This window comes from Megalobrama amblycephala, linkage group LG23 (assembly GCF_018812025.1).
Source record: "Megalobrama amblycephala isolate DHTTF-2021 linkage group LG23, ASM1881202v1, whole genome shotgun sequence".
Lineage (NCBI taxonomy): Eukaryota > Metazoa > Chordata > Actinopteri > Cypriniformes > Xenocyprididae > Megalobrama > Megalobrama amblycephala.
In genome coordinates, this window is record NC_063066.1 from 2,445,712 (window position 1) to 2,473,303 (window position 27,592).

The 27,592-nt window shown below is 40.1% G+C and overlaps 3 protein-coding genes across 15 annotated transcripts in view; 1 reads left to right on the forward strand and 2 right to left on the reverse strand.

The window, feature by feature from the left end:
* The window catches only part of LOC125258832 (ovoinhibitor-like), a 301,375-nt gene extending 278,616 nt beyond the window's left edge, over window positions 1-22,759 (reverse strand). The window contains exons 1-18 of one of the 13 annotated variants that reach the window (XM_048175983.1): window positions 21,987-22,182; window positions 21,570-21,595; window positions 21,384-21,493; window positions 21,243-21,300; window positions 18,369-18,472; window positions 18,217-18,274; window positions 17,965-18,059; window positions 17,817-17,874; window positions 17,564-17,673; window positions 17,415-17,472; window positions 17,163-17,266; window positions 17,015-17,072; window positions 16,762-16,871; window positions 16,614-16,671; window positions 7,789-7,898; window positions 7,615-7,672; window positions 7,289-7,398; window positions 7,067-7,211 (exon numbers count right to left, since the gene is read on the reverse strand). In XM_048175983.1, the coding sequence (XP_048031940.1) occupies window positions 7,148-7,211; window positions 7,289-7,398; window positions 7,615-7,672; window positions 7,789-7,898; window positions 16,614-16,671; window positions 16,762-16,871; window positions 17,015-17,072; window positions 17,163-17,266; window positions 17,415-17,472; window positions 17,564-17,673; window positions 17,817-17,874; window positions 17,965-18,059; window positions 18,217-18,274; window positions 18,369-18,472; window positions 21,243-21,300; window positions 21,384-21,493; window positions 21,570-21,595; window positions 21,987-22,026 (1,389 nt within the window). In that variant the 5' untranslated portion in view covers window positions 22,027-22,182 and the 3' untranslated portion in view covers window positions 7,067-7,147. Of the gene's footprint in view, window positions 1-7,066; window positions 7,212-7,288; window positions 7,399-7,614; window positions 7,673-7,788; window positions 7,899-12,375; window positions 12,542-12,619; window positions 12,730-12,869; window positions 12,928-13,004; window positions 13,115-15,673; window positions 15,838-15,929; window positions 16,040-16,202; window positions 16,261-16,350; window positions 16,455-16,613; window positions 16,672-16,761; window positions 16,872-17,014; window positions 17,073-17,162; window positions 17,267-17,414; window positions 17,473-17,563; window positions 17,674-17,816; window positions 17,875-17,964; window positions 18,060-18,216; window positions 18,275-18,368; window positions 18,473-21,242; window positions 21,301-21,383; window positions 21,494-21,569; window positions 21,596-21,986 lie in introns of those variants that run through there. The other 12 variants (XM_048175982.1, XM_048175980.1, XM_048175977.1 and 9 more) reach the window with 12 other exon arrangements.
* A 2,357-nt stretch (window positions 22,760-25,116) lies between these two features.
* Window positions 25,117-25,957, reverse strand: LOC125258786 (trypsin inhibitor ClTI-1-like). The gene is made up of 4 exons (XM_048175843.1): window positions 25,798-25,957; window positions 25,580-25,620; window positions 25,387-25,496; window positions 25,117-25,306 (listed from the first exon to the last, which is right to left on the reverse strand). Exons 1-4 carry the CDS (start codon window positions 25,832-25,834, stop codon window positions 25,261-25,263), a joined length of 234 nt encoding a protein of 77 aa, XP_048031800.1. The 5' UTR covers window positions 25,835-25,957; the 3' UTR covers window positions 25,117-25,260.
* A 113-nt stretch (window positions 25,958-26,070) lies between these two features.
* Window positions 26,071-27,592, forward strand: part of uvssa (UV-stimulated scaffold protein A) — a 39,393-nt gene continuing 37,871 nt past the window's right edge. Inside the window, exons 1-2 of the mRNA XM_048175839.1 lie at window positions 26,071-26,364; window positions 26,553-26,673. Of these exons, the coding sequence (XP_048031796.1) occupies window positions 26,564-26,673 (110 nt within the window). The 5' untranslated portion in view covers window positions 26,071-26,364; window positions 26,553-26,563. The remainder of the gene's footprint in view (window positions 26,365-26,552; window positions 26,674-27,592) is intronic.

Sequence of the window (27,592 nt, forward strand, 5' to 3'; positions counted from 1 at the left end):
GTGGCTCTTTCAGCAGGATAATGCTCCTGCCACAAAGCAAAAATGGTTCAGGAATGGTTTGAGGAGCAGTTTGAGGTGTTGACTTGGCCTCCAAATTCCCCAGATCTCAATCCAATGGAGCATCTGTGGGATGTGCTGAACAAACAAGTCTGATCCATAGAGGATCCACCTCGCAACTTACAGGACTTAAAGGATCTGCTGCTAACATCTTGGTGCAGATACCACAGCACACCTTCAGGGGTCTAGAGGAGTCCATGCCTCGACGGGTCAGCAAAAGGGGGACCAACACAATATTAGGAATGTGGTCATAATGTTATGCCTGATCAATGTAAGTCTCTGATTTATTCCTTAATAAACTTGAGAATGTTTTGGTACTACACTGTATTTATATCTGCTTGATCATTCTCCGTCAGTGCCCATTGATGACTGATGACTTTGAGTCTACCTGAAAATGAATCTAACAGGGTGTCAAAAGCTCACACACCCTTAATGATATTCTGCTCTCTAGATATGATCCGTGTGAATCCTTCAAAGTACATTTTCACCTATTTTATCTCGTCTTTCCAAGATTTGACGAAGAAAACAGAAAAGCTTCAATATGCAGCATTTATTTAAGGATTAAACTGTTACACATTCAAGTTATAGTGAATGAGACATGAGTACAAAAATGCTGACTAAAGGTCTGTAAAGCTGAATTATACTGCCATTCCTGTGTCACTCCAGCAGATCTTCATCGCATCTGCCTTCCTTCACCTTAAAGATTTCAGTTCCTGATTCCCTAAAAAAAGAGAAAAATTAAAGTGAAGTTTGAAAGTGACTCTAAAATGTTTATAAACCTAAAGTACTTTGTTTAAACTCACATTCTGGCAGCATACAGTTCGCATTCATTGCCGTATGTTTTTCCATCAGATCCACACACAGGTTTATAGACCATTGGGCACATGATAGGCAAGTTAGGCTGGTCACATAAAAGGAAAATAACACTGAGTTATTTGAACATGGAGGGAAGTAATTCTACAGATTTTATTTACTCACCTCTCTCACTCCATCAGATACGGCCACTGTTTTTATCAAGATGAAAAAACAAGGATTCAAGTTTATCATGAGCATACATGTTAACTTCTTGTTTTGTCCATACAATGAAAGTCAATGAAAGTCTATTGTTGTCATTTTCTTAGTGAACCATCCCTTCATTAGCAACATCCTAATATCAGTTATTTTTGTGAATGAAATCATATTACTCACCTAGGACACAGAGAAGGACGATGACTCCACGTGCAAACATTGTTCCAGACTTGAGAGTGAACTCACTAAAACTGAAGATATGATCCGCCTATTTATATCAGTACTATATCCACCTCTGAATGTGGGAGCGGACCGCCCATCCCACTGATTCATCACAAACACTAATGGAGTTTTACTAAGCACTTTTAGTTTGATATATTTATTTAATTTGGCTGGTAGGTGTGTGTACGGTCTAATGAATAATCATCACTTGAGTTGTACAAAGTCCATCATTTCTCCAAAACATTCAGTTCCCGTAAAACTGCTCTACTGGGGAACTATTTTATTTTCTTTAAAGAAAACTTTCTGTACAAAGTACAAAAATGTTTTAGGCCTAAAAATAGCGCATATTATCAAATATTTCTTTGCACATTTATCTGTCTTTTCCAATCCAAGGCTGTTCATTTAATGATTTAAATAAATAAATAAATAAATATATATATATATATATATATATATATATATATATATATATATATATATATATATATATATTTTTTTTTTAAATCATTAAATGAACAGCCTTGGATTGGAAAATGATACATGATATGATACATAAATATCTGCTACCATTTGCATGAAGCTCTAATAAAATATACAAAACAAGGCATGGTAGTATAAAAAAATTAAACTTTGCTCATAAACAACCTCAGTATTATATTTTTCGGATATATACTCAGGAGAACAGGTATATCACAAAGAGGGTGTTTATTTACAGCAGCAGGGTGAATACAATGATGCAGGTGGGTAAACTGGATGATAGATAAATTCTTACAGATCGTGGAAGGATGGATGATGGAGGGAGACTCACACACACTCAACTGGAGGCAAGTAGTCACACGAAGACACTGGAACACACTGATGAGGAGAACACACTGGAGGATCGTAGGAGAACAGTACCAGGAAAGCTACAGGCAGGTGAGAGTGGAGGTGCAGACAGGTACAGAGGTCTCCAGAGTGAGTCTGGGATCTCAGGACGCCATGCCAGATCAGGAGCCTCAGGACGCCATGCCGGGTCGGGAGCCTCAGGACGCCAAGCTGGGTCGGGAGCCTCAGGATGCCACGCTGGATCGGGAGCCTCAGGACACCACGCTGGGTCGGGAGCCTCAGGACACTACGCCATACCAGGTTGGGAGCCTCAGGATGCCATGCCGGGTTGGGAGCCTCAGAACGCCATGCCGGGTCGGGAACCTCAGGACGCCATGCCGGGTCAGGAGCCTCAGGATGCCATGCCGGGTCAGGAGCCTCAGGATGCCATGCTGGGTCGGGAGCCTCAGGATGCCATGCTGGGTCGGGAGCCTCGGGATGCCATGCCATGCCGGGTCGGGAGCCTCAGGATGCCACGCCATGCCGGGTCGGGAGCCTCAGGATGCCACGCCATGCCAGGTCGGGAGCCTCAGGATGCCATGCCGGGTCAGGAGCCTCAGGGCGCCATGCCATGCCAGGTCAGGAGCCTCAGGATCCCACGCCATGCCGGGTCAGGAGCCTCAGGACGCCATGGTGGGTCGGGAGCCTCAGGACGCCATGGTGGGTCGGGAGCCTCAGGACACTACGCCATACCAGGTTGGGAGCCTCAGGATGCCATGCCGGGTTGGGAGCCTCAGAACGCCATGGTGGGTTGGGAACCTCAGGACGCCATGCCGGGTCAGGAGCCTCAGGACGCCATGGTGGGTCGGGAGCCTCAGGACGCCATGCCATGCCGGGTCAGGAGCCTCAGGACGCCATGCCATGCCGGGTCAGGAGCCTCAGGACGCCATGCCATGCCGGGTCAGGAGCCTCAGGATGCCACGCCATGCCGGGTCAGGAGCCTCAGGACGCCATGCCATGCCGGGTCAGGAGCCTCAGGACGCCATGCCGGGTCGGGAGCCTCAGGACGCCATGGTGGGTCGGGAGCATCAGGACACCACGCCATACCAGGTCAGGAGCCTCAGGATGCCATGTCGGGTTGGGAGCCTCAGAACGCCATGGTGGGTCGGGAACCTCAGGACGCCATGCTGGGTCAGGAGCCTCAGGATGCCATGGTGGGTCGGGAGCCTCAGGACGCCATGCTGGGTCAGGAGCCTCAGGATGCCATGGTGGGTCGGGAACCTCAGGACGCCATGCTGGGTCAGGAGCCTCAGGATGCCATGGTGGGTCGGGAGCCTCAGGACGCCATGCTGGGTCGGGAGCCTCAGGACGTGGGAACCATTACCATTACAACCATTGATTGATGGCTGAGGGCTCAGTTGTGGCAGCGTCCATTTTGACTGAGGGCTCAGGCGTGGTAGCGGCCATCTTGAACGAGGGCTCAGGCGTGGTGGCGGCCATCTTGAATGAGGGCTCAGGTGTGGTGGCAGCCTTCTTGCAATGAGGTTCTTGGATGGCGGCCATCTTGTGACACGGCTCTGGAGTGGCATTAGCAGTAGTAGCTGGAAGGAAGGCAGACTTTAGTGCTGACCTGACAGTTGTTAACATGGGGTCTACTACCGTGGCCCCCAGGTCAGCGCTGTTGGAAGCCCACTTGCGTCCTCGGGAAAATACAGGCAGACAGGAATGGACGGATTCGTTGGAGGGGTATGTGGAGGGAACCGGCGGGAGGTGAGCTGACCAGGCAATGTGTGTTTCTGATGGGGCTGGATAAGGAGGATACTTTCTTTAACTTCTTCCACTTCAAAATTAGAACCATTTAAATAGAAAATAAGAGAAATAACAGGCAGGTTTGCTATAGCGAATTGTATCCTTATCCAGACCCATCAGAAAACTAGCATTAAGGGGAGTATCTGGCCAGCCCACCTGACAAAAGAGCTCAGAAAACTCCTCCACATATCTCTCCAGTGGACAACCATTCTGCCTAAGACCCCAAAGGCGGTCCACCGCCGAGATGGTGTTCTTGGGGTCGGCTGGATTAATAAGGAAGACCCATGGTGCTGCTGCTTGATTCTGTGTTGGTCTGTCTTCTGTTACAGATATATACTCAGGAGAATAGGTATATCACAAAGTGGGTGTTTATTTTCAGCAGCAGGGTGAATACAATGATGCAGGTGTGTAAACTGGATGATCAATAATACAGATGCAATGGTGATGGTACTGAAACAGTCCTTGCCTTACAGATGTAGGGATGGGTAGTTTGACACCAGTGTTAAAACACGTCTCGAGTTTATGACATGCTAGTGCTCCGAAACAGTGTTCCGGAGCATTGCTTGAAATGAGGCTGTCACGTGACCTGTGGAAATGAAGCTTTGTTACCTCACTGACACGTCATGCCGGGCTCAAACTAACAAATGTTTTCTAAAGCTGGTGACGTGATTAGAAAGAAAAGAGCCGCTTAAGCTCCAGCACAGCAAAACAAATAATATTCTTGAATAAAAATATGAAATTGCAAATGATTTGTGCATTTGTGTGTGTTTTTTTTAACAATGTGCATGTTTGTGTTGTTTTATAAGAAACACACAAAAAATTACATGGAAAAAAAAATCACAGACCTAAGTTATTGGCCTATTAAACAATCTATTTAGAAGGTGAAAAGATACAGGTTTGATGCAAGTAAAAACAGAAAGAACAGAAAGTCTTTGTCATTGTATTGTGCAAAATGCAATGAAATTTCGCTGCACACACACATGCCACCATCTTTCTAATGACATATATGGTTAATACATACAATGACATCCCAACTAACAAAACTGAATGACACAGGTAGTGTATGAATTTTTATTGACCACCAGATGGCGAAGTAGAGCACTGTTTCAAAAGCTTCGAAGCCCCAATGCAGTTTGTCGTAAAAGCCTCACTGCTTCAAAAGCTTAATTCGGCACATCCCCATACAGATGTAGAAGATTGGATGGATGACGGAGGGAGACTCGCACACACTCAACTGGAGGCAAGTAGTCACACAAAGACACTGGAACACTCTGATGAGGGGAACACACTGGAGGATCGTAGGAGAACAGTACCGGGAAACATAGGAGAATAACATCATTGGAGGATTCATAGGAGATTGCTGGAGAAACACAAGGAGAAGGTCCTCAACATTCAAACATAGAAACACATAAACGAGACCAGACACTTGAGGGAGATGTGTGGTGTGCTTAAATAGTCCTGAGTGAGGAGGTGCTGAAGGGGAACAGGTGTGTGTGCTTAGCGACTCAGCGAAGGCTGGCCCATGTGGTCCGATCCAACAGACGAGCTTCTGTAGCTCAAATTGCTCAAGAAGTTCATGCTGGTTCTGATAGAAAGGTGTCAGAATACACACGTATGGAGCTGCAGAGCTGCTGACCAGTCAGGGTGCCCATGCTGACCCCTGTCCACCGCCGAAAGAGACAACAGCGGACACGTGAGCATCAGAACTGGAGGCAGTGTGATGCTTTGGGCAATGTTCTGCTGGGAAACCTTGGGTCCTGCCATCCATGTGGATGTTACTTTGATACGTACCACCTACCTAAGCATTGTTCAGACCATGTACACCCTTTCATGGAAACAGTATTCCCTGGTGGCTGTGGCCTCTTTCAGCAGGATAATGCTCCTGCCACAAAGCAAAAATGGTTCAGGAATGGTTTGAGGAGCAGTTTGAGGTGTTGACTTGGCCTCCAGATTCCCCAGATCTCAATCCAATGGAGCATCTGTGGGATGTGCTGAACAAACAAGTCCGATCCATGGAGGCTCTACCTTGCAACTTACAGGATTAAAGGATCTGCTGCTAACATCTTGGTGCAGATACCACAGCACACCTTCAGAGGTCTAGAGGGTCATGCCTCGACGGGTCAGCAAAAGGGGGACCATCATTTCTCTGATTCCCCGAAATCATCCAGTTCCCGTAAAATTGCACAAAGTACAAAAATGTCTTGTCCAATTCAAGGCTGTTCATTTAATGATTTTTAAGATTTTTAAAAATATGATACATAAATATCTGCTACTATTTACATGAAGCACTAATAAAATGTACAAAACATGGCATGAAAGTATAAAAAAAAAAATAAACGTTGATCATCATCAACCTCAGTATTATATGAGCAGAAGAGGGCAGAGCTTTAACAGCTCAACAACAACAAAGCTGGAGAATCTCACGCAGCCAAAATGACGAAAGTGTTCAGCCTTACATTGTTCAAACCGGAGTCGACACTGATGGAGAGACTCAGGAAGAAGTTACAACTTTTAGACGTTTCTGAATGGTTAGTGGATAAATTTATGTAGTTGCTGTGGAGTTGATTCAACTCATCCACTAGCATGTGCCGTCATGTTCATCTTTTGTGTTGAATTGACCCTTGTTTGTGAAGCAGTCCGGCGTAAAATGACGGCATGTCAACAACACTCTACTACAACAACTCTTCCTCTTCTCTAAAGCAGCCCAACATGGCCCCACCCCCTTTGTTGTGTGTTCTTGGGGGCGGGGTTTATGTAAATTTTAGGGTTCGTGATGTCTGTGTAGACAAAACAAAAACTAGGCCTTGAACACACTTATACACACAGAGATCTTATTTGTCATATATGGGTTGATCTTTGAGCACTGTGATTGGACGATCTGGACATCAGTAATGATTCTGCTTTAAATACGACCCTTCTTCATTAATAAACCTGAGAATCTTATAGTACTACACCGTCTTTATATCTGCTTGATCATTCTCCATCAGCGCCCGTTTCCAACTGATGACTTTGAGTCTACCTGAAAATGAATCTAACAGGGTGTCAAAAGCTCACACTCCCTTAATGATATTCTTCTCTCTAGATATGATCCGTGTGAATCCTTCAAAGTAAATCTTCACCTATTTTATCTCGTCTTTCCAAGATTTGAGGGAGAAAACAGAACAGCTTCAATATGCAGCATTTATTTAAGGATTATAATTGAAACACAATAATGCTGAGTAAAGGTCTCTTAAGCTCCATTCCTGTGTCAGGCCGGTAGACGTCGATGACATTTGCCTTGCTTCTGGATTAAGATTTTAGTCTTTGATGCCCTAAAAGAAAGAGAGATTAAAGTTTGAAAGTGACTGTAATCTGCATTTAAACCTATAGCACTTTGTTTTAAACTCACCTGATGGCAGCACACAGCAGGCATTCATTGCCGTATGTTTTTCCATCAGATCCACACACGGGTTTATAGATTTTTGTGCATATGTTAGAGGAGTAACGCTTGCAGTTAGGCTGGTCACAAAAAAAAAAAAAAAAAAAAAAAAAAAACCACACACACACACACACACACACACACACACACACACACACACACACACACACACACACACACACAAGTTTTACAAATAGAGGGAAGTAATTCTACAATCGTTACACATTCATATAAAGTATAAGAATGTGGATTAAAGGTCTGTCAAGATGAATTATGGTGCCATTTCTGTGTCACACCTGTAGAAGTCGATCACATTCGCCTTGCTTCAGGATAACAATTTTGTTCTTCAATGCCCTTTATATATTAAAAAAAAAAAAAAAAAAAAAAATTAAAAAGATATTAAAGTGAAGATTAAAGTTTGAAAGGGACTCCAATTCGTTTATAAAGCTACAGTACTTGTTTAAACTCACTGGTTGGCAGCATTCAGTTCGCATTCATTGCTGTATGTTTTTCCATCAGATCCACACACGGGTTTATAGATCATCGGGCACATGATAGGTGAGTTAGGCTTGCAGTTAGGCTGTTCACATAAAGAAAACATTGAGTTATTTGCAAGTGGAGGGAAGTAATTCTACAGTCGTTACACATTCAGGTTATAATGAAGAGTATTATAATGCTGATTAAAAGTTTGTCAAGCTAAATTATGGTGCCATTCCTGTGTCACACCTGTAGACGTCGATCACATTCGCCTTGCTTCACGATAATTTTGGGCTTTGACGCCCTTAAATAAAAATAAAATTATATTAAAGTGAAGATTAAAGTTTGAAAGGGATTCAATTAATATTGAAACCTACAGTACTTGGTTTTAAACTCACTGGATGGCAGCATTCAGCAAGCATTCATTGTCGTATGTTTTTCCATCAGATCCACACACAGGTTCATAGATCATTGGGCACATGATAGGAGAGTTAGGCTTGCCTTTAGGCTGGTCACATGAAACAAAATTAGGTTATTTGCAAATGGAAGGAATTAATTCTACAGTATATATTATATTATATTATATTATATTATATTATATTAACACACATACACACACACACACTCACCGCTGCATCAGATACGGCCACTGTTTGTCAAGAAGGAAAAACAAGGATTAAAGTTTATGGCAAGAGAAAATAACTTGTTTTGCCCATACAATGAAAGTAAAATGGGGTCTAATGTTGTTTTGTTGGACAAAAACACTATTTAAGTTTTGTTTTAAAAAAAAAAAAAAAAAAAAAAAAAAAAAAAAACCATCACAAAAAAAAAAAAACCCATCCCAAAAAAAAAAAAAAAAAAAAAAACACACCACTTAAAATTATCTGAATGTAAATTAAATCTTACACATTTTTCATTCGTCCTATTTTAGCAAAGGTGAATTAAGACTTTGAAGAAGGTGCAGACTTTATCAAAACAATGAAACTCATTATATTACTCACCTAGGACACAGAGAAGGACGATGACTCCACGTGCAAACATTGTTCCTGACTTGAGAGTGAACTCACTAAAACTGACGATATGATCAGTGATAAAATGATCTGCCTATTTATTCATCACACACACAGAAGGAGGTTTAATAAGCACCTTGAGTTTAATAAATTAATTTGGCTGTTAGGTGTGTGTAATGTTGATTGATTGATTGTTTGATTATGATCACCTGAAGATTTATAGCGTTTTGTATATAACCATTGAGAACAACTGAATTGTTACACTGATGTTTGCACGTTTTTTTTTTTTTATCTCCAGCTTAAACTTAATAAATGTGTTTTTAGACCTTTTTTCACATCTTTATCTACTGAAACATAGGTCTCAGCACCTAATTAACTTGGTGAGAGCTTTGATTGTTGTGTGTGATTAAATGAATAACTTGAGTTGTATGAAGTCCATCATGGGTAAAATATACAGTTTAATCTCTGATTCTGCAAAGTCATTCAGTTCCTGAAAAAATCCTCAACTGCTTTCTTCAATGCTTCTTCAAAGAAAATATTCTGTACAAAGTACAAATACATTACACAAATGTGCAAAAAATATTTGATAATATGTCTGTCTTGTCCAATCCAAGGCTGTTCATGTAATGATTTGTTTTAAAAGAATAATATGATGCATAAATATCTGCAACCATTTGCATGAGGCACTAATAATAAAATGAAAATATACAAAATTTAACATTGATCATCAACCTCAGTTTGTATTTTTGGTTCACTGAGGTTTACTGTTTTTGTAGTCCTGTTGGACTTGAGAATACTGATACCTGACAAAACGTTGCAAAACGTTTTTTAAACGGAAACGGTGGTGCGTCGAACACCCTGTTCTGATGACGCAGGAGTTGCAACTACGGCAGCTGAGAAGGCCATTCTTTGTGTTCTTTTTGAAGAATTTTCGGAGCCTGATGAAGTTGCTATAAATAGCTACGTGTTTATTAATACTGCAAAATATGCTCGATGTTACAGTCACTGCCCTTTCCGTCCAGAATAAAAGAGAACATCCCAATCGAGTGAAGGGATTTGTGGAAACTTCTACTTATTGTGATCCAACATTTGTCTCGCATTTCAGGATGAAAAGACAAACATTTCAGATGAAGGATAATTCACTTCTTACCTCCGAGACTGAGTTGATCTATATTATTTTTATTGTGAGTATTAGGCTTATCATTATTGCTGATCACTGTTGTTGTGCTATGATAGTGTAATATTTACCATTATATAATCAGAGGAGAATAGAAACGTTTAAGAAAGCGTCACTTCACACTTCACTTTTTTTAAAAAGATGTAATATAAGTCTAAGGTGTCCCCTGAATGTGTCTTTGAAGTTTCAGCTCAAAATACCCCATAGATTTTTTTTTAATTAATTTTTTTAACTGCCTATTTTGGGGCATCATTAGAAATGAGCCGATTCAGGGTGTGTGGCCCTTTAAATCTTGTGCTCTGTGCCCACAGAGCTCACGCTTGCCTTAAACAACATAAAAAAAGTTCAAACAGCTAATATAACCCTCAAAATGGATCTTTACAAAGTGTTCATCATGCAGCATGTCTAATTGCATAAGTACAGTGTTTATTTTCATTTTTACATTGATTCTGAATGAATTTGAGGCTGTGCTCCGTGGCTAACAGCTAATGCTACACTGTTGGAGAGATTTATAAAGAATGAAGTTGTGTTTATGAATTATACAGACTGCAAGTGTTTAAAAATGAAAATAGCGACGGCTCTTGTCTCCGTGAATACAGTAAGAAACGATGGTAACTTTAACCACATTTAACAGTACATTAGCAACATGCTAATGAAACATTTAGAAAGACAATTTACAAATATCACTAAAAATATCATGATATCATGGATCATGTCAGTTATTATTGCTCCATCTGCCATTTTTCGCTGTTGTTCTTGCTTGCTTACCTAGTCTGATGATTCAGCTGTGCACAGATCCAGACGTTAATACTGGCTGCCCTTGTGTAATGCCTTGAACATGAGCTGGCATATGCAAATATTGGGGGCGTACATATTAATGATCCCGACTGTTACGTAACAGTCGGTGTTATGTTGAGATTCGCCTGTTCTTCGGAGGTCTTTTAAACAAATGAGATTTATATAAGAAGGAGGAAACAATGGAGTTTGAGACTCACTGTATGTCATTTCCATGTACTGAACTCTTGTTATTCAACTATGCCAAGATAAATTCAATTTTTGATTCTAGGGCACCTTTAAAACAGCATGTCACAGGAAAAGTGATCGAAAGTAGCACATCTACCATCCAACTTCACTTTTGTTTAACTTCTCTGTAATGTAATTTCAATGCTTATCGTCATTAGTGAAAGTGTAATATTAATGTAAATGTGTATATCAAAATGAAAACGTGAGTTTCCATGTGAGTTTAAGTCATTCTTTTATTTATTTAAACTGTTAAACAAACATGCACTGTATTTATGATTATGACTCATGATTAGGATTTAAAGTAGTTTTCCTTCATCTGCCGTCAGTCCCTCAGCTCACCATTGGTGTCGCCAAACTGCTCCGTTTCCAAAATGTTCGTACACATTGGTCAGACTGTGGAAGTGAGCAAATTTTCCTGTCAAGTTTGTTTTTATAAATCACAACTTATGCGTCAGAAGTGGCATATGCACTTTTGGGGCCTGTTTTGTGCGTACGCAAAGTTTTATAAATGAGGCCCCTGGTTTCCCCATAATGTGTCTGTGAAGTTTCAGCTCAAAATCCCCCACAGATCATTTATTATAGCCTGTCAAATTTGCCCCTATTTGGGTGTGAGCAAAAACACGCCATTTTTGTGTGTGTCCCTTTAAATGCAAATGAGCTGCTGCTCCCCGCCCCCTTTCCAGAAAAGGGCGGAGCTTTAACAGCTCAACAACAACAAAGCTGGAGAATCTCACGCAGCCAAAATGACGAAAGTGTTCAGCCTTACATTGTTCAAACCGGAGTCGACACTGATGGAGAGACTCAGGAAGAAGTTACAACTTTTAGACGTTTCTGAATGGTTAGTGGATAAATTTATGTAGTTGCTGTGGAGTTGATTCAACTCATCCACTAGCATGTGCCGTCATGTTCATCTTTTGTGTTGAATTGACCCTCGTTTGTGAAGCAGTCCGGCGTAAAATGACGGCATGTCAACAACACTCTACTACAACAACTCTTCCTTTGACTATTCTTGTGTAACTTTAGACACATGTAGACAAAAGAACTAGGCCTTGAACACTCTTTAAGCACTGTGATTGGACGATCTGGACATCGGTGATGATTCTGCTTTAAATACGACCCTTCTTCATTAATAAACCTGAGAATCTTATAGTACTACACTGTCTTTATATCTGCTTGATCATTCTCCATCAGCGCCCATTTCCAACTGATGACTTTGAGTCTACCTGAAAATGACTCTAACAGGGTGTCAAAAGCTCACAGACCCTTAATGATATTCTGCTCTCTAGATATGATCCGTGTGAATCCTTCAAATTAAATCTTCACCCATTTTATCTCGTCTTTCCAAGATTCAAGGGAGAAAACAGAACAGCTTCAAGATGCAGCATTTATTCAAGGATTAAACCGTTACACATTCAGGTTATAATGAATGAGACACAATGCTGACTAAAGGTCTCTTAAGCTCCATTCCTGTGTCAGGCCGGCAGACGTCGATTACATTCGCCTTGCTTCTGGATTAAGAGTTTAGTCTTCGATGTCCTAAAAGAAAGAGATTAAAGTTTAAAGTTTGAAAGTGACTGTAATCCGGATTTAAACCTGCAGTACTTTTAAACTCACCTGATGGCAGCACACAGCAGGCATTCATTGCTGTATGTTTTTCCATCAGATCCACACACGGGTTTATAGATTTTTGTGCATATGTTAGAGGAGTAACGCTTGCAGTTAGGCTGAAAAAAAAAAAAAAAAAAAAAAAAAAGCAAATGAAGAGAATTCCACAATCGTTACACATTCAGGTTATAATGAATGAGACAATAATGCAGAATAAAGGTCTGTCAAGTTGGATTATGCGGTCATTCCTGTGTCACACCTGTTGAGGTTGATCACATTCGCCTTGCTTCTGGATTAAGATTTTAGTCTTTGATCCCCTAAAGAAAGATTAAAGATTAAAGTTTGAAAGTGACTAATCCATTTATAAACCTAAAGTACTTTGTTTTAAACTCACCTGTTGGCAAAACACAGCATGCATTCATTGTCGTATGTTTTTCCATCAGATCCACACACTGGTGCATAGATCTCTGGGCATCCGTTAGACGGGTAACGCTTGCAGTCAGGCTGTTCACATAAAGTTATTTGCAAATAGAGGGAAGTAATTCTACAATTGTTTCATTCATTATAATCTGAATGTGTAACAAGTACAATAACGCAGAGTAAAGGTCTGTCAAGCTGAATTATGCGGTCATTCCTGTGTCCCACCTGTAGAGGTCGATCACATTTGCCTTGCTTCACAATAATGACTTTGGGCTTTGACGCCCTTTTAAAAAAAAAAAAAAAAAAAAAAAAAAAAAAAAAAGTAAAGTGAAGATTAAAGTTAGAAAGGGACTCCAATTCATATTTAAAGCTACAGTACTTTGTTTAAACTCACTGGTTGGCAGCATTCAGTTCGCATTCATTGCCGTATGTTTTTCCATCAGATCCACACACGGGTTTATAGATCATTGGGCACATGATAGGTGAGTTAGGCTTGCCTTTAGGCTGGTCACATGAAAAGAAAACAAAATTAGGTTATTTGCAAAGGGAGGGAAGTAATTCTACAGTATACATTTACTCACCGCTGCATCAGATACGGCCACTGTTTGTGTCAAGAAGGAAAAACAAGGATTAAAAGTTTATCATGATATGGCAAGAGGAAATAACGCACAATAACTTGTTTTGCCCATACAATGAAAATAAAATGGGATCTAATGTTGTTTTGTTGGACAAAAACACTATTTAAGCCCTTTAAAAAAAAAAAAAAAAAAAAAAAAAAAACCCCCATCCCTTAAATCACTTAAATGTCTGAATGTGATTTAAATCTTACACGTTTTTAATTTGTCCTACTTTAGCAAGTGAATTAAGACTTTATTGAACCAGTGAAACTCTTCATTATGAAGCAAAACTATCAGCATCAGTGTATATCGCAGGTTCTCATGTGACAAATGATCCTAATATCAGTTTTAGTGAATGAAATCATGATATTACTCACCTAGGACACAGAGAAGGACGATGACTACATGTGCAAACATTGTTCCAGACTTGAGAGTGAACGCACTAAAACTGACGATATGATCAATGATAAAATGATCTGCCTATTTATTCATCACGCACACAGAAGGAGGTTTAATAAGCACCTTGAGTTTAATAGATTAATTTGGCTGTTAGGTGTGTGTAATGTTGATTGATTGATTGTTTGATTATGATCACCTGAAGATTTATAGCGTTTTGTATATAACCATTGAGAACAACTGAATTGTTACACTGATGTTTGCACTGTTTTTTTTTTATTATCTCCAGCTTAAACTTTAGACCTTTTTCACATCTTTACTGAAACATAGGTCTCAGCACCTAATTAACTTGGTGAGAGCTTTGATTGTTGTGTGTGATTAAATGAATAATCACTTGAGTTGTATGAAGTCCATCATGGGTAAAATATACAGTTTAATCTCTGATTCTGCCAAATCATTCAGTTCCTGTAAAAATCCTCAACTGTTTTCTTCAATGCTTCTTCAAAGAAAATGTTCTGTACAAAGTACAAATACATTACTCATATTATCAAATATTTTTTGCACATTTATCTGTCTCGTCTAATCCAAGGCTGTTCATGTAATGATTTGTTTTAAAAGAATAATATGATGCATAAATATCTGCAACCATTTGCATGAGGCACTAATAATAAAATAGGGCCTGAAAATATAAAACATTTTAACTATGATCATCAACCTCAGTTTGTATTTTCGGCTCATGAGGTTTACTGTTTTTGTAGTCCTGTTGGACTTGAGAATACTGATACCAGTACAATCATTACTGAGGGATTTCTTCATAACATTGCCATGAAAATGTGAAAATAAATGTTAGCCTTGAACTTGGACAGGATTTTTGCATCTTGTCTGACTTGATAAATTTATATTTTTATTCGAAGACTTAACATAATTGTTAAAGGGGACCTTTAATGCCTCTTTTCACAAGATGTAATATAAGTCTCTGGTGTCTCCAGAATGTGTCTGTGAAGTTTCAGCTCAAAATACCCCACAGATCATTTATTATAGCTTGTCAAATTTGCCCCTATTTGGGTGTGAGCAAAAACACGCCGTTTTTGTGTGTGTCCCTTTAAATGCAAATGAGCTGCTGCTCCCGCCCCCTTTCCAGAAGAGGGCGGAGCTTTAACAGCTCAACAACAACAAAGCTGGAGAATCTCACGCAGCCAAAATGATGAACGGTGTTCAGCCTTACATTGTTCAAACCGGAGTCGACACTGATGGAGAGACTCAGGAAGAAGTTACAACTTTTAGATGTTTCTGAATGGTTAGTGGATAAATTGATGTAGTTGCTGTGGAGTTGATTCAACTCATCCACTAGCATGTGCCGTCATGTTCATCTTTTGTGTTGAATTGACCCTCGTTTGTGAAGCAGTCCGGCGTAAAATGACGGCATGACAACAACACTCTACTACAACAACTCTTCCTCTTCTCTTTTGACTATTCTTGTGTAACTTCTTTAGACAAACTTAGACAAAACGTTATGATATTTTGCTCTCTAGATATGATCCGTGTGAATCCTTCAAAGTAAATCTTCACCTATTTTATCTCGTCTTTCCAAGATTCAAGGGAGAAAACAGAACAGCTTCAATATGCAGTATTTATTTAATTATTAAACTGTTACATATTCAGGTTATAATGAATAAGACACAATAATGCTGACTAAAGGTCTGTCAAGCTGAATTATGGTGTCATTCCTGTGTCACGCCTAGAGGTTGATCACATTCGCCTTGCTTCTGGATTAAGATTTTAGTCTTTGATGCCCTAAAAAAAAAAATGAGAGAGAGATTAAAGATTAAAGTTTGAAAGTGACTGTAATCTGTTTTTAAACCTACAGCACTTTGTTTTAAACTCACTCGCTGGCAGCACACAGTTCGCATTCATTGCCGTATGTTTTTCCATCAGATCCACACACAGGTGAATAGTTCAGTGTGCATATGTTAGACGGGTTAGGCTTGCAGTCAGGCTGGTCACATAAAATAACAACAACAACATTGAGTTATTTGCAAATGGAGGGAAGTAATTCTACAATTGGTTACACATTCAGGTTATAATGAATGAAACATGAGTACAGTAATGCTGAGTAAAGGTTTGTCAAGCTGAATTATGCTGCCATTCCTGTGTCACACCTGTAGAGGTTGATCACATTCGCCTTGCTTCAGGATAACGATTTTGGTCTTTAACGCCCTTAAAAAAAAAGAGATATTAAAGTGAAGATTAAAGTTTGAAAGTGACTGTAATCCATTTTTAACCTAAAGTACTTTGTTTTAAACTCACTGGTTGGCAGCATTCAGTTCGCATTCATTGCCATATGTTTTTCCATCAGATCCACACACGGGTTTATAGATCTCTGGGCACATGATAGGTGAGGGCTTGGTAGGCTGTTCACATAAAAAGAAAATAACATTGAGTTATTTGCAAATGGAGGGAAGTAATTCTACAGCCGTTACACATTCAGATTATAATGAATGAAGCATGAGCACAATAATGCTGAGTAAAGGTCTGTCAAGCTGAATTATGCTGCCATTCCTGTGTCACACCTGTAGAGGTTGATCACATTCGCCTTGCTTCACGATTAAGATTTTAGTCTTTGATGCCCTAAAAAAAAAATGAGAGAGAGATTATGGATTAAAGTTTGAAAGTGACTATAATCCATTTTTAAACCTGAAGTACTTTGTTTAAACTCACTCGTTGGCAACACACAGTTCACATTCATTGCTGTATGTTTTTCCATCAGATCCACACACGGGTGCATAGATCTTTGGGCACATTTTAGACGGGTTAGGCTTGCAGTTAGGCTGGTCACATAAAAAGAAAATAACATTGAGTTATTTGAACATGGAGGGAAGTAATTCTACAGCCGCATTCAGATTATAATGAATGAAACATGAGCACAATAATGCTGACTAAAGGTCTGTCAAGTTCCATTCCTGTGTCACACCTGTTGAGGTTGATCACATTCGCCTTGCTTCAGGATAACGATTTTGGTCTTTAACGCCCTTAAAAAAAAAGAGATATTAAAGTGAAGATTAAAATTTGAAAGTGACTGTAATCCATTTTTAACCTAAAGTACTTTGTTTTAAACTCACTGGTTGGCAGCATTCAGCGCGCATTCATTGCCGTATGTTTTTCCGTCAGATCCACACACGGGTGCATAGATCATTGGGCACATGATAGGTGAGGGCTTGGTAGGCTGTTCACATAAAAAGAAAATAACATTGAGTTATTTGCAAATGGAGGGAAGTAATTCTACAGCCGTTACACATTCAGATTATAATGAATGAAACATGAGCACAATAATGCTGAGTAAAGGTCTGTCAAGTTCCATTCCTGTGTCACACCTGTAGAGGTTGATCACATTCGCCTTGCTTCACGATTAAGATTTTAGTCTTTGATGCCCTAAAAAAAAAAATGAGAGAGAGATTATGGATTAAAGTTTGAAAGTGACTATAATCCATTTTTAAACCTGAAGTACTTTGTTTAAACTCACTCGTTGGCAACACACAGTTCACATTCATTGCTGTATGTTTTTCCATCAGATCCACACACGGGTGCATAGATCTTTGGGCACATTTTAGACGGGTTAGGCTTGCAGTTAGGCTGGTCACATAAAAAGAAAATAACATTGAGTTATTTGAACATGGAGGGAAGTAATTCTACAGCCGCATTCAGATTATAATGAATGAAACATGAGCACAATAATGCTGACTAAAGGTCTGTCAAGTTCCATTCCTGTGTCACACCTGTAGAGGTTGATCACATTCGCCTTGCTTCAGGATAACGATTTTGGTCTTTAACGCCCTTAAAAAAAAAGAGATATTAAAGTGAAGATTAAAGTTTGAAAGTGACTGTAATCCATTTTTAACCTAAAGTACTTTGTTTTAAACTCACTGGTTGGCAGCATTCAGCGCGCATTCATTGCCGTATGTTTTTCCGTCAGATCCACACACGGGTGCATAGATCTCTGGGCACATGATAGGTGAGGGCTTGGTAGGTTGTTCACATAAAAAGAAAATAACATTGAGTTATTTGAACATGGAGGGAAGTAATTCTACAATCGTTACACATTCAGATTATAATGAATGAAACATGAGCACAATAATGCTGACTAAAGGTCTGTCAAGTTCCATTCCTGTGTCACACCTGTAGAGGTTGATCACATTCGCCTTGCTTCAGGATAACGATTTTGGTCTTTGATGCCCTTAAAAACAAACAAAGATATATTAAAGTGAAGATTAAAGTTTGAAAGGGACTCCAATTCGTTTATAAAGCTACAATACTTTGTTTAAACTCACTGGTTGGCAGCATTCAGCAGGCATTCATTGCTGTATGTTTTTCCATCAGATCCACACACGGGTTTATAGATCATTGGGCACATGATAGGTGAGGGCTTGGTAGGCTGTTCACATAAAAAGAAAACAACATTGAGTCCATTTCCCACAATTCCTTACTTAGGAACCAATCATGCACTCACACCTGTTTCCCATCAGTGACCCTTTATAAGCTGAACTCACATACACACACACACATACACACACACATTGCTGAGTATTGTTTAGTCGTATGTTATCCTGGTTTACTTGTTCTGCTTTGCCTTGCCTGTGTTTTTTGACCCTGGACTGATTTCTTGTTTGATGATTGTTTGCTGCCTGCCTTGACCATTGCCTGTATTTTTGGATTACTCGTTTGCCTTACCTTCCTGTTACTGTTTGTTGGTGATTGACCTACTGCCTGTTTGACTACGGTCTTCTTATGAATAAAGCCTGCACGTGGATCTCCAACTCCATTGTCCCATTCCCCATCCGTTACAGAAGACTCAGCCATACCAAGATCCAGCGGCTTTTATGAGCATTTCCAGTCCAATCATGGATCCAGTCGACCAGCTACTACAGCTTCGGCAAAGAGACTTATCTATTGAAGAATACGTTCAACAATTCTGTGAGTTATCTTTTCAAGTTCCATTTGACGATGTGGCTTTGAAGGACATTTTCCGTTTTGGCCTAAATGAGCCCATAAAATCCTGGCTTCCTGAAGGGAAGTTCAATTGCGGTCTTCAACAAGCTCCGGTGGCAGCGGAGCTTGTACCGTTCTATGCCTTCCACTCTGATTATCGCAACCCCGATACTCTCCACACCTCCAAACCCAGTAATTCCCTCACCAGAGCCTGTTCATGTGATGGCTGCATCGGTGTCCATTCCTGTATTTGCAGCCATTCCAGAGCCTCGTCACTTCTCAGCCGAGATGGCTGCCAGCCTGAGCCCTAAGCGATTGCAGCGTTTGGCTATTATGGCCACTGCCATTTAGTGTGTGTGGGCTGCGCACACATCAACTCCAGTCCCAGAGCCTGCTCCAGTCCATGAATCAACGCCTGAGCCCGATCCAGTCCATGAGTCCGCTCCAGAGCCCGCTCCAGTTCATGAATCTGCTCCTGAGCTTGCTTCAATCTATGAGTCCATTCCTGAGTCCACCTCTGTCCATGAGTCCAGTCCAGAGTTTGTCCCAGTCCTAGAATCCAGCCTCGTGATCGTCCCTGAGTTTCTTGTCTGCTTTGACACGACCATGGAGGTCGTCTCTGAATTTCCAGTTTGTCCCGACGCAACCACAGAGGTTGTTCCTGAACTGTCTGCTCACCGCAACATGACCAGAGAGGACGTTTCAATCAGAGCCCTGGAGGGATTTTCTGAGCTCCCTGCCTGTACTGTCATGGCCCTAGTGGCCAATGCTAACCTCTCTGTGCTTCATGTTTCAGTTTCTCCTGTTCAGCCATGTTGGTTCCCAGTGTTACCTGATCTGCTGTTGTGGTCGTCTGCTCCATTATGGGGGTCTTCAAGCCCATCTGAATTGCTTTGGTGGTCATCTGCTCCACTGTGGGGGTCTTCAAGCCTGTCTGAATTGCTCTGGTGGTCATCTGCTCTGCCGTGGAGGTCTTCAAGCCCGTCTGAATTGCTTTGGTGGTCATCTGCTCCACTGTGGGGGTCTTCAAGCCTGTCTGAATTGCTCTGGTGGTCATCTGCTCTGCCGTGGAGGTCTTCAAGCCCGTCTGAATTGCTTTGGTGGTCATCTGCTCCACCGTGGGGGTCTTCAAGCCTGTCTGAATTGCTCTGGTGGTCATCTGCTCCACCGTGGGGGTCTTCAAGCCCATCTGAATTGCTCTGGTGGTCATCTGCTCCACCGTGGGGGTCTTCAAGCCTGTCTGAATTGCTCCGGTGGTCATCTGCTCTGCCGTGGGGGTCTTCAAGCCCGTCTGAATTGCTTTGGTGGTCATCTGCTCTGCCGTGGGGGTCTTCAAGCCCGTCTGAATTGCTCTGGTGGTCATCTGCTCTGCCGTGGGGGTCTTCAAGCCCGTCTGAATTGCTTTGGTGGTCATCTGCTCTGCCATGGGAGTCTTCAAGCCTGTCTGAGCTGCAGTGGTGGTCATCTGCTCCACCATGGGGGTCTTCAAGCCCGTCTGAATTGCTTTGGTGGTCATCTGCTCCACCGTGGGGGTCTTCAAGCCAGTCTGAATTTCTTTTGTGGTCATCTGCTCCGCCGTGGGGGTCTTCAAACCTGTCTGAATTGCTTTGGTGGTCATCTGCTCTGCCGTGGGGGTCTTCAAGCCTGTCTGAGCTGCAGTGGTGGTCGTCTGCTCTGCTGTGGGGGTCTTCAAGCCTGTCTACCTGGCCATCTGTCCAGCCTCCTTCGCCCAGGCCATCTGCCCTGCTTCAGTTTCCAGGCCGTCTTCCTCTCCACGGACCAGGCCCTCCATCCCACCCCCTGGTCCGCCTCCGCTCCACATCCCTCCTGGACTGTTTAGGAGTGTCTGGAAGCCACTCCTTTGTGTACTGGGGCCATGTTCTATTTTCATCATATGGACTCCATTTCCCACAATTCCCCATCTAGGAACCAATCATGCACTCACACCTGTTCCCCATCAGTGACCCTTTGTAAGCTGCACTGCCTTGACCATTGCCTGTATTTTTGGATTACTCGTTTGCCTTGCCTTCCTGTTACTGTTTGCTGGTGATCAACCTACTGCCTGTTTGACTACGCTGTTCTTATGAACAAAGCCTGGGCGTGTATCTCCAGCTCCGTTGTCTCACTCCCCATCCGTTACAGAATGAGACATGAGTACAAGAATGCTGACTTAAAGGTTTGTCAAGTGGAATTATGGTGCCATTCCTGTGTCACACCTTTAGAGGTTGATCACATTCGCCTTCCTTCTGGATTAAGATTTTAGTCTTTGACCCCCTAAAAAAAGAGAGAGATTAAAGTGAAGCTTAAAGTTTACAAGTGACTGTAATCCTTTTTAAAGTACTTTGTTTTAAACTCACTGGTTTGCAACACACAGTCGGCATTCATTGCTGTATGTTTTCCCATCAGATCCACATACAGGTTTATAGATCCTTATGCATATTTTAAATGGATTAGGCTTGCAGTTAGGCTGGTCACATAAAATAATAATATTGAGTTATTTGAACATGAAGGGAAGTAATTTTACAGTGTATATATTTACTCACCGCTCTCGCTCCATCAGATACGGCCACTGTTTGTGTCAAGAAGGAAAAACAAGCATTAAAGTTTATCATGATATAGCAAGAGGAAATAACATACACACTAACTTCTTGTTTTGCCCATACAATGAAAATCTAATATTGTTTTGTTGGACAAAAACACTACTTAAGTAATTTATTTATTTTTTTTGTGAACCATCCCTTAAATGTCTGAACATAACTTAAATCTTACACATTTTTCATTTGCCCTACTTTAGCAAAGGTGAATTAAGACTTTGAAGAAGGTGCAGACTTTATCAAAACAATGAAACTCTTCATTATGAAGCAAAACTATCAGCATCAGTGTATACTGCAGGTTCTCATGTGACAAATTAACAATATCTTAATATCAGTTGTTTTTGTAAATGAAATCATGTTACTCACCTAGGACACAGAGAAGGACGATGACTCCACGTGCAAACATTGTTCCTGACTTGAGAGTGAACTCACTAAAACTGACAATATGATCCGCCTATTTATATCAGTACTGTATCCTCCTCTTAATATGGGAGCGGACCGTCCATTCCACTGATTCATCACACACACAAAGGGAGGTTTACTAAGCACCTTGAGTTTGATTTATTTAATTTGGCTGTTAGGTGTGTGTACTGTTGATTGATTGATTGTTTGACTATGATCACCTAAAGATTTATAGCATTTTGTATGCAACCTTTGAGAACAAGTGAATTGTTACACTGATGTTTGCACTGTTTAAATTTAATAAAAATGTTTTTAGACTGTAGACCTTTTTCACATCTTTACTGAAACATAGGTCTCGGCACCTAATTAACTTGGTGAGAGCTTTGATTGTTGTGTGTGATTAAATGAATAATCACTTGAGTTGTATGAAGTCCATCATGGGTAAAATATACAGTTTAATCTCTGATTCTGCCAAATCATTCAGTTCCTGTAAAAATCCTCAACTGTTTTCTTCAATGCTTCTTCAAAGAAAATGTTCTGTACAAAGTACAAATACATTACTCATATTATCAAATATTTTTTGCACAATTATCTGTCTCGTCTAATCCAAGGCTGTTCATGTAATGATTTGTTTTAAAAGAATAACATGATGCATAAATATCTGCAACCATTTGCATGAGGCACTAATAATAAAATGTACAAAATAGGGCCTGAAAATATAAAACATTTTAACTATGATCATCAACCTCAGTTTGTATTTTCGGCTCATGAGGTTTACTGTTTTTGTAGTCCTGTTGGACTTGAGAATACTGATACCAGTACAATCATTACTGAGGGATTTCTTCATAACATTGCCATGAAAATGTGAAAATAAATGTTAGCCTTGAACTTGGACAGGATTTTTGCATCTTGTCTGACTTGATAAATTATATTTTTATTTGAAGACTTGACATAATTTTTAAAGGGGACCTTTAATGCCTCTTTTTACAAGATGTAATATAAGTCTCTGGTGTCTCCAGAATGTGTCTGTGAAGTTTCAGCTCAAAATACCCCACAGATCATTTATTATAGCTTGTCAAATTTGCCCCTATTTGGGTGTGAGCAAAAACACACCATTTTTGTGTGTGTCCCTTTAAATGCAAATGAGCTGCTGCTCCCGCCCCCTTTCCAGAAGAGGGCGGAGCTTTAACAGCTCAACAACAACAAAGCTGGAAAATCTCACGCAGCCAAAATGACGAAAGTGTTCAGCCTTACATTGTTCAAACCGGAGTCGACACTGATGGAGAGACTCAGGAAGAAGTTACAACTTTTAGACGTTTCTGAATGGTTAGTGGATAAATTGATGTAGTTGCTGTGGAGTTGATTCAACTCATCCACTAGCATGTGCCGTCATGTTCATCTTTTGTGTTGAATTGACCCTCGTTTGTGAAGCAGTCCGGCGTAAAATGACGGCATGTCAACAACACTCTACTACAACAACTCTTCCTCTTCTCTAAAGCAGCCCAACATGGCCCCGCCCCCTTTGTTGTATATTCTCAGGGGCGGGGTTATGTAAATTTTAAGTTCCTTAAACAGAGGATTCTGAAAAAGAAAATATTTCCCTTTTCAACTTTGAGCATCGTAACTTTGCAGATGTTGTTTATGTTCAAACAGCAACATTACACACTAACTAAAGTTAAAAAAGTGAAATCATAAGCAGCCGTTAAATGATATTTAGACAGTTTTATAATATTTTTGCATGAGATATGCAGTTGAAACAGTCCTCAAGTTCAACTCAGACTCACTATTTCATTAAATCAGCACCAATATTTGATGCTCTTTAGTGATTATGAGTCATGATCACCTTTAAAGGTGGTACAGAGGATGTTTTCGTCAACTGAGTTTTTGAAATGAGCGTTTGAAATGATACACATTTTACGACTAGCTAAAACATTCTGACTATGCTCAACATACAGCGATAGTTTCCTGCTCCTGAAGCAGATTTATATACTTTCACATGGAATTTGAACACCGACTGTAATCGCAGACAGAAAGCAACTGGCTCTGACTGGACGTGTTTGAGCGCGATCAGTCATAAGTATCAATTTACATTCATAATCGGCCTTACAATCGTTAAGCCGTGCACACACTTAGTGGATTCATTATGTCGGACTCACCTCATAATCTGCAGTTGTTACTCCTGTCTCCTGACAAAAACATTGCATGCGGCGCATGTAGTGTGGAAAGTTACTAGAGCGAGCAGCCGCGCGTCTCTCACAAGGGACGTCATGGCAGTGATTGACAAGCCAGAGGGCCAATCGTTTACGCGATGATCGCGTAAACGATTGGCTGATGTTTGTAAGGCCCTACCTCGTGCACAGATGATGTATATTAATAATATTCCTTTCAGTGCACCTAATAAATAGTCTTTTATCACTTAGTAAAGACAGTTTCAAGTAATATTGCAAAAATGTATAAAACAAAACATCCTCTTTACCACCTTTAAGTTGCACAGAAGTATGAAATTCTCTTCTACAATGTAATAAAAATACACAATTTTTAATTTGTCTTAGCTATAGGCCAGCAAAAGTCTGTAAAACCAGCTTGTAAAAATTTAGGGTATATGAATCCTGTAGACTATGGCACGGATAGTTCATTCTCTGGACATTTGCTTGCCTTCATCATGTCAGAGACGTAATTTGTGATTGGCCCGTGCAGTGGGAGTAATGTTGACGGTTTATACAGGGTGATGTTGTAACTGCTTGGCATCATTTGAAAAGAAGTTGCGCAATTTGAGTTTGACTACATGATTTAAAAATTTACTCATTTTTTCAATCACTCAAAGGCTCAAGTCAAATTAGACCGTTGAATCAAACTTTGACATTGTTTTTGTGGTGAAATTCACACAATCACCCAATTCTCTCTCGAGCAAAACGTACACATGCACAATGTTCAGATTACCACACCGATTAAGGTCTAGCCGTCCTAGCTAGGGTTCACTCCATTCTAGTGTCACAATTGATAAGAGTTTTTTTTATTACACCTTTGTGTCTGTTTTGATGTTTGACAGATTCATAAATATTGAAACTCAAGACAGAAAGTACAAGGCAAAGAGTTGCTACATAAAGGATTTATTTAAGAATTAGAACAATTTAAAAAAGGACAACACTTCATCTCAACATTAAAAACATTAAAAACACAGCACATGGTTCTGGTCTTCATGTCAGAAACCAAATCTAAACGAGTGGATTGATTCTCCTCAGCATTCTCCCATCCTGGAGATCAACGTGTTCACCTTCTTCTCCCTATGACAAAACAACCAAACAAGATTTCAATAGGACACCATGAGCGTTCAAAGTGAAACATTAGAAACTGATTTACGTACATGTTATCCAGACACAGCATGCACTCGTTTGGGTAAGTGGCTCCATCAGTTCCACACACAGGGTTATATTCCCGGGTACACATGGGAAGGGAGTATTCGGAGCATTTTGGCTGTCAAGAGAAGAGATAGAATACATTAAATGCATGTAGTGATTAAATAAGTTAAAATGAATAGGTTATAATCATCAACCCACCACTTTAGAGCCATCAGGGATCACAGCTGCACTTGCCAAGGCTGTTTAGAAGAACATCAAAAAGAAACATACTCAAAAACAACTAACCACATGATATAAAGTGCATGCTTTATAATTAATATGGTTTGAACTTACAAGTAAGGATTAAAGATTAAAAAACGTCGTCGTTTTTGTTACAAAACATGCTCAAAACATCAAACTTATAGTTATAAACTCACCTGCCAAGCACAACACTAGAAGAATCCGTCCCAACATGATTGTTTGTTTACAGCGATGTGTTGACTATCTTATCAATCACTTTCAGGTGTGGTGAGAGCTTGTATTGCTGTTTTTATTACCGTTTATTACTCCCACCCACAGAGAAGTAAAACATTTACAAAGTGCGTCACACTCGAATCCTACTACGCCCAAGGCTTGGCTTTTGAATATTCATGAAGCTGCACGACCTTCCGCCTCACTGATTGGCTGGGTGTCAGCGTGACGAATAACATGAAGCAATGTCAAAAATAGTAAACGATTCGCTTGTAACTGTAATACGCACACCCATATACAACTGAAATTAATACTAATAATTAATAAATATTATAAAAATATATTAATTGTAGTTTTGTACTAGAGCGCGACTTTTATTTTGAAAATGGCGGACTCCTCACTGCTGTATCTTTGTTTACATTCGCACCAAAGACACTGAGATGAGTGCACTTCATTCCCACACGGAAACATACATTTTATACAAAACCAGTAAATAATAAAGCGTTTTTCAATTACAGAAGGTGGATGAGGAGGTATGTATTGTGTCATTTGTCCTATCTAACGTAGAAAAGATACACTTAAGATAGTCAGAAGCTCTCTGTCACTAGTAAACTGTATTATCTATCTATCTATCTAAACAGCAGCTGCATAACAGAAGTAACAGTGAGTAATGATGACATAGATGAGAAACTATTTAATCATCTATTCATTCTGTTTTAAGGTTATGACAATATGGACCAAACAATGCGGGATAAGCTCTCACAACTGGTTGAGGAGTTGACAACCTCTGGAGAACCACAGCTGAATCAAGACAAAATGAAGGAAGTGAAGAAAATTTGCAAGTATGATGGAGAGTGTTGTTGTTTTGTTCACAAACTTACACACAAATGTACATTATCATAGTACAATGCTTCAAAAATGCTGGTTAGTTAAGTAGTATTTGTCACCAGTTCAGCCCAAAGTCTCTTTTACTGATTGTCGAGTCACAGGATGATTGACTGACCTTGCCCAGCATGTATTTATCAGGTTATTTATCAGTTGTGATAATACACACTGTACATTTATAAACAAGTAGTTTGTTATGTGCCTGTGTCAGGGTTCCTACGCAGTATAGAATTTAGATTTAGTCTGGAAAAGTATGGAAAAAAGAAAGCAGAGTATGTAAAAATATTTGCATTTCCAGACTACTGCCCCTATTTAGTTTTCTATAATAGAAAATTAAGAATTTGTCATACAAGAAGTGTGTTTTCATGGCAGCTGTTTAGTAATTCTTTAGTGATTGTCAAACACGACTGAATTAATTCATTATGCAAAAAAGCAGGTTAGAAGCGTGTTTTGGGTTTCTTCTCACAATATTCTTAGCACGGCATTACAGACCCTTTACTAGGACCTTTGCAAAAATATACGGACTTATATACGTGTGCGCATGAGAAACCATTAGATTTAGCATATAGGACAAATCTCCGCCATCACAGAGGATGTGTTAAATTGGACATTATGCCATGATATTAGAGGTACTACCCTAAGAAAAGACAAATTTCGAGCAAATAGATCTCTATTAATTCATGTGCATCAATGCTCTTGTTTTCTTCATAGTAAGATGGCAGTGACGCACCAAGGAAATAGGTTTTTTATATATATATATATATATATATATATATATAAAACTAGAAGTCTTGTGTGCATGACAAAAAAGTCTGTTTGTTTTTTATTGATTTATTTATTTTAATTTAAGGGGCTCTGTATATTGTCACTTCAAGA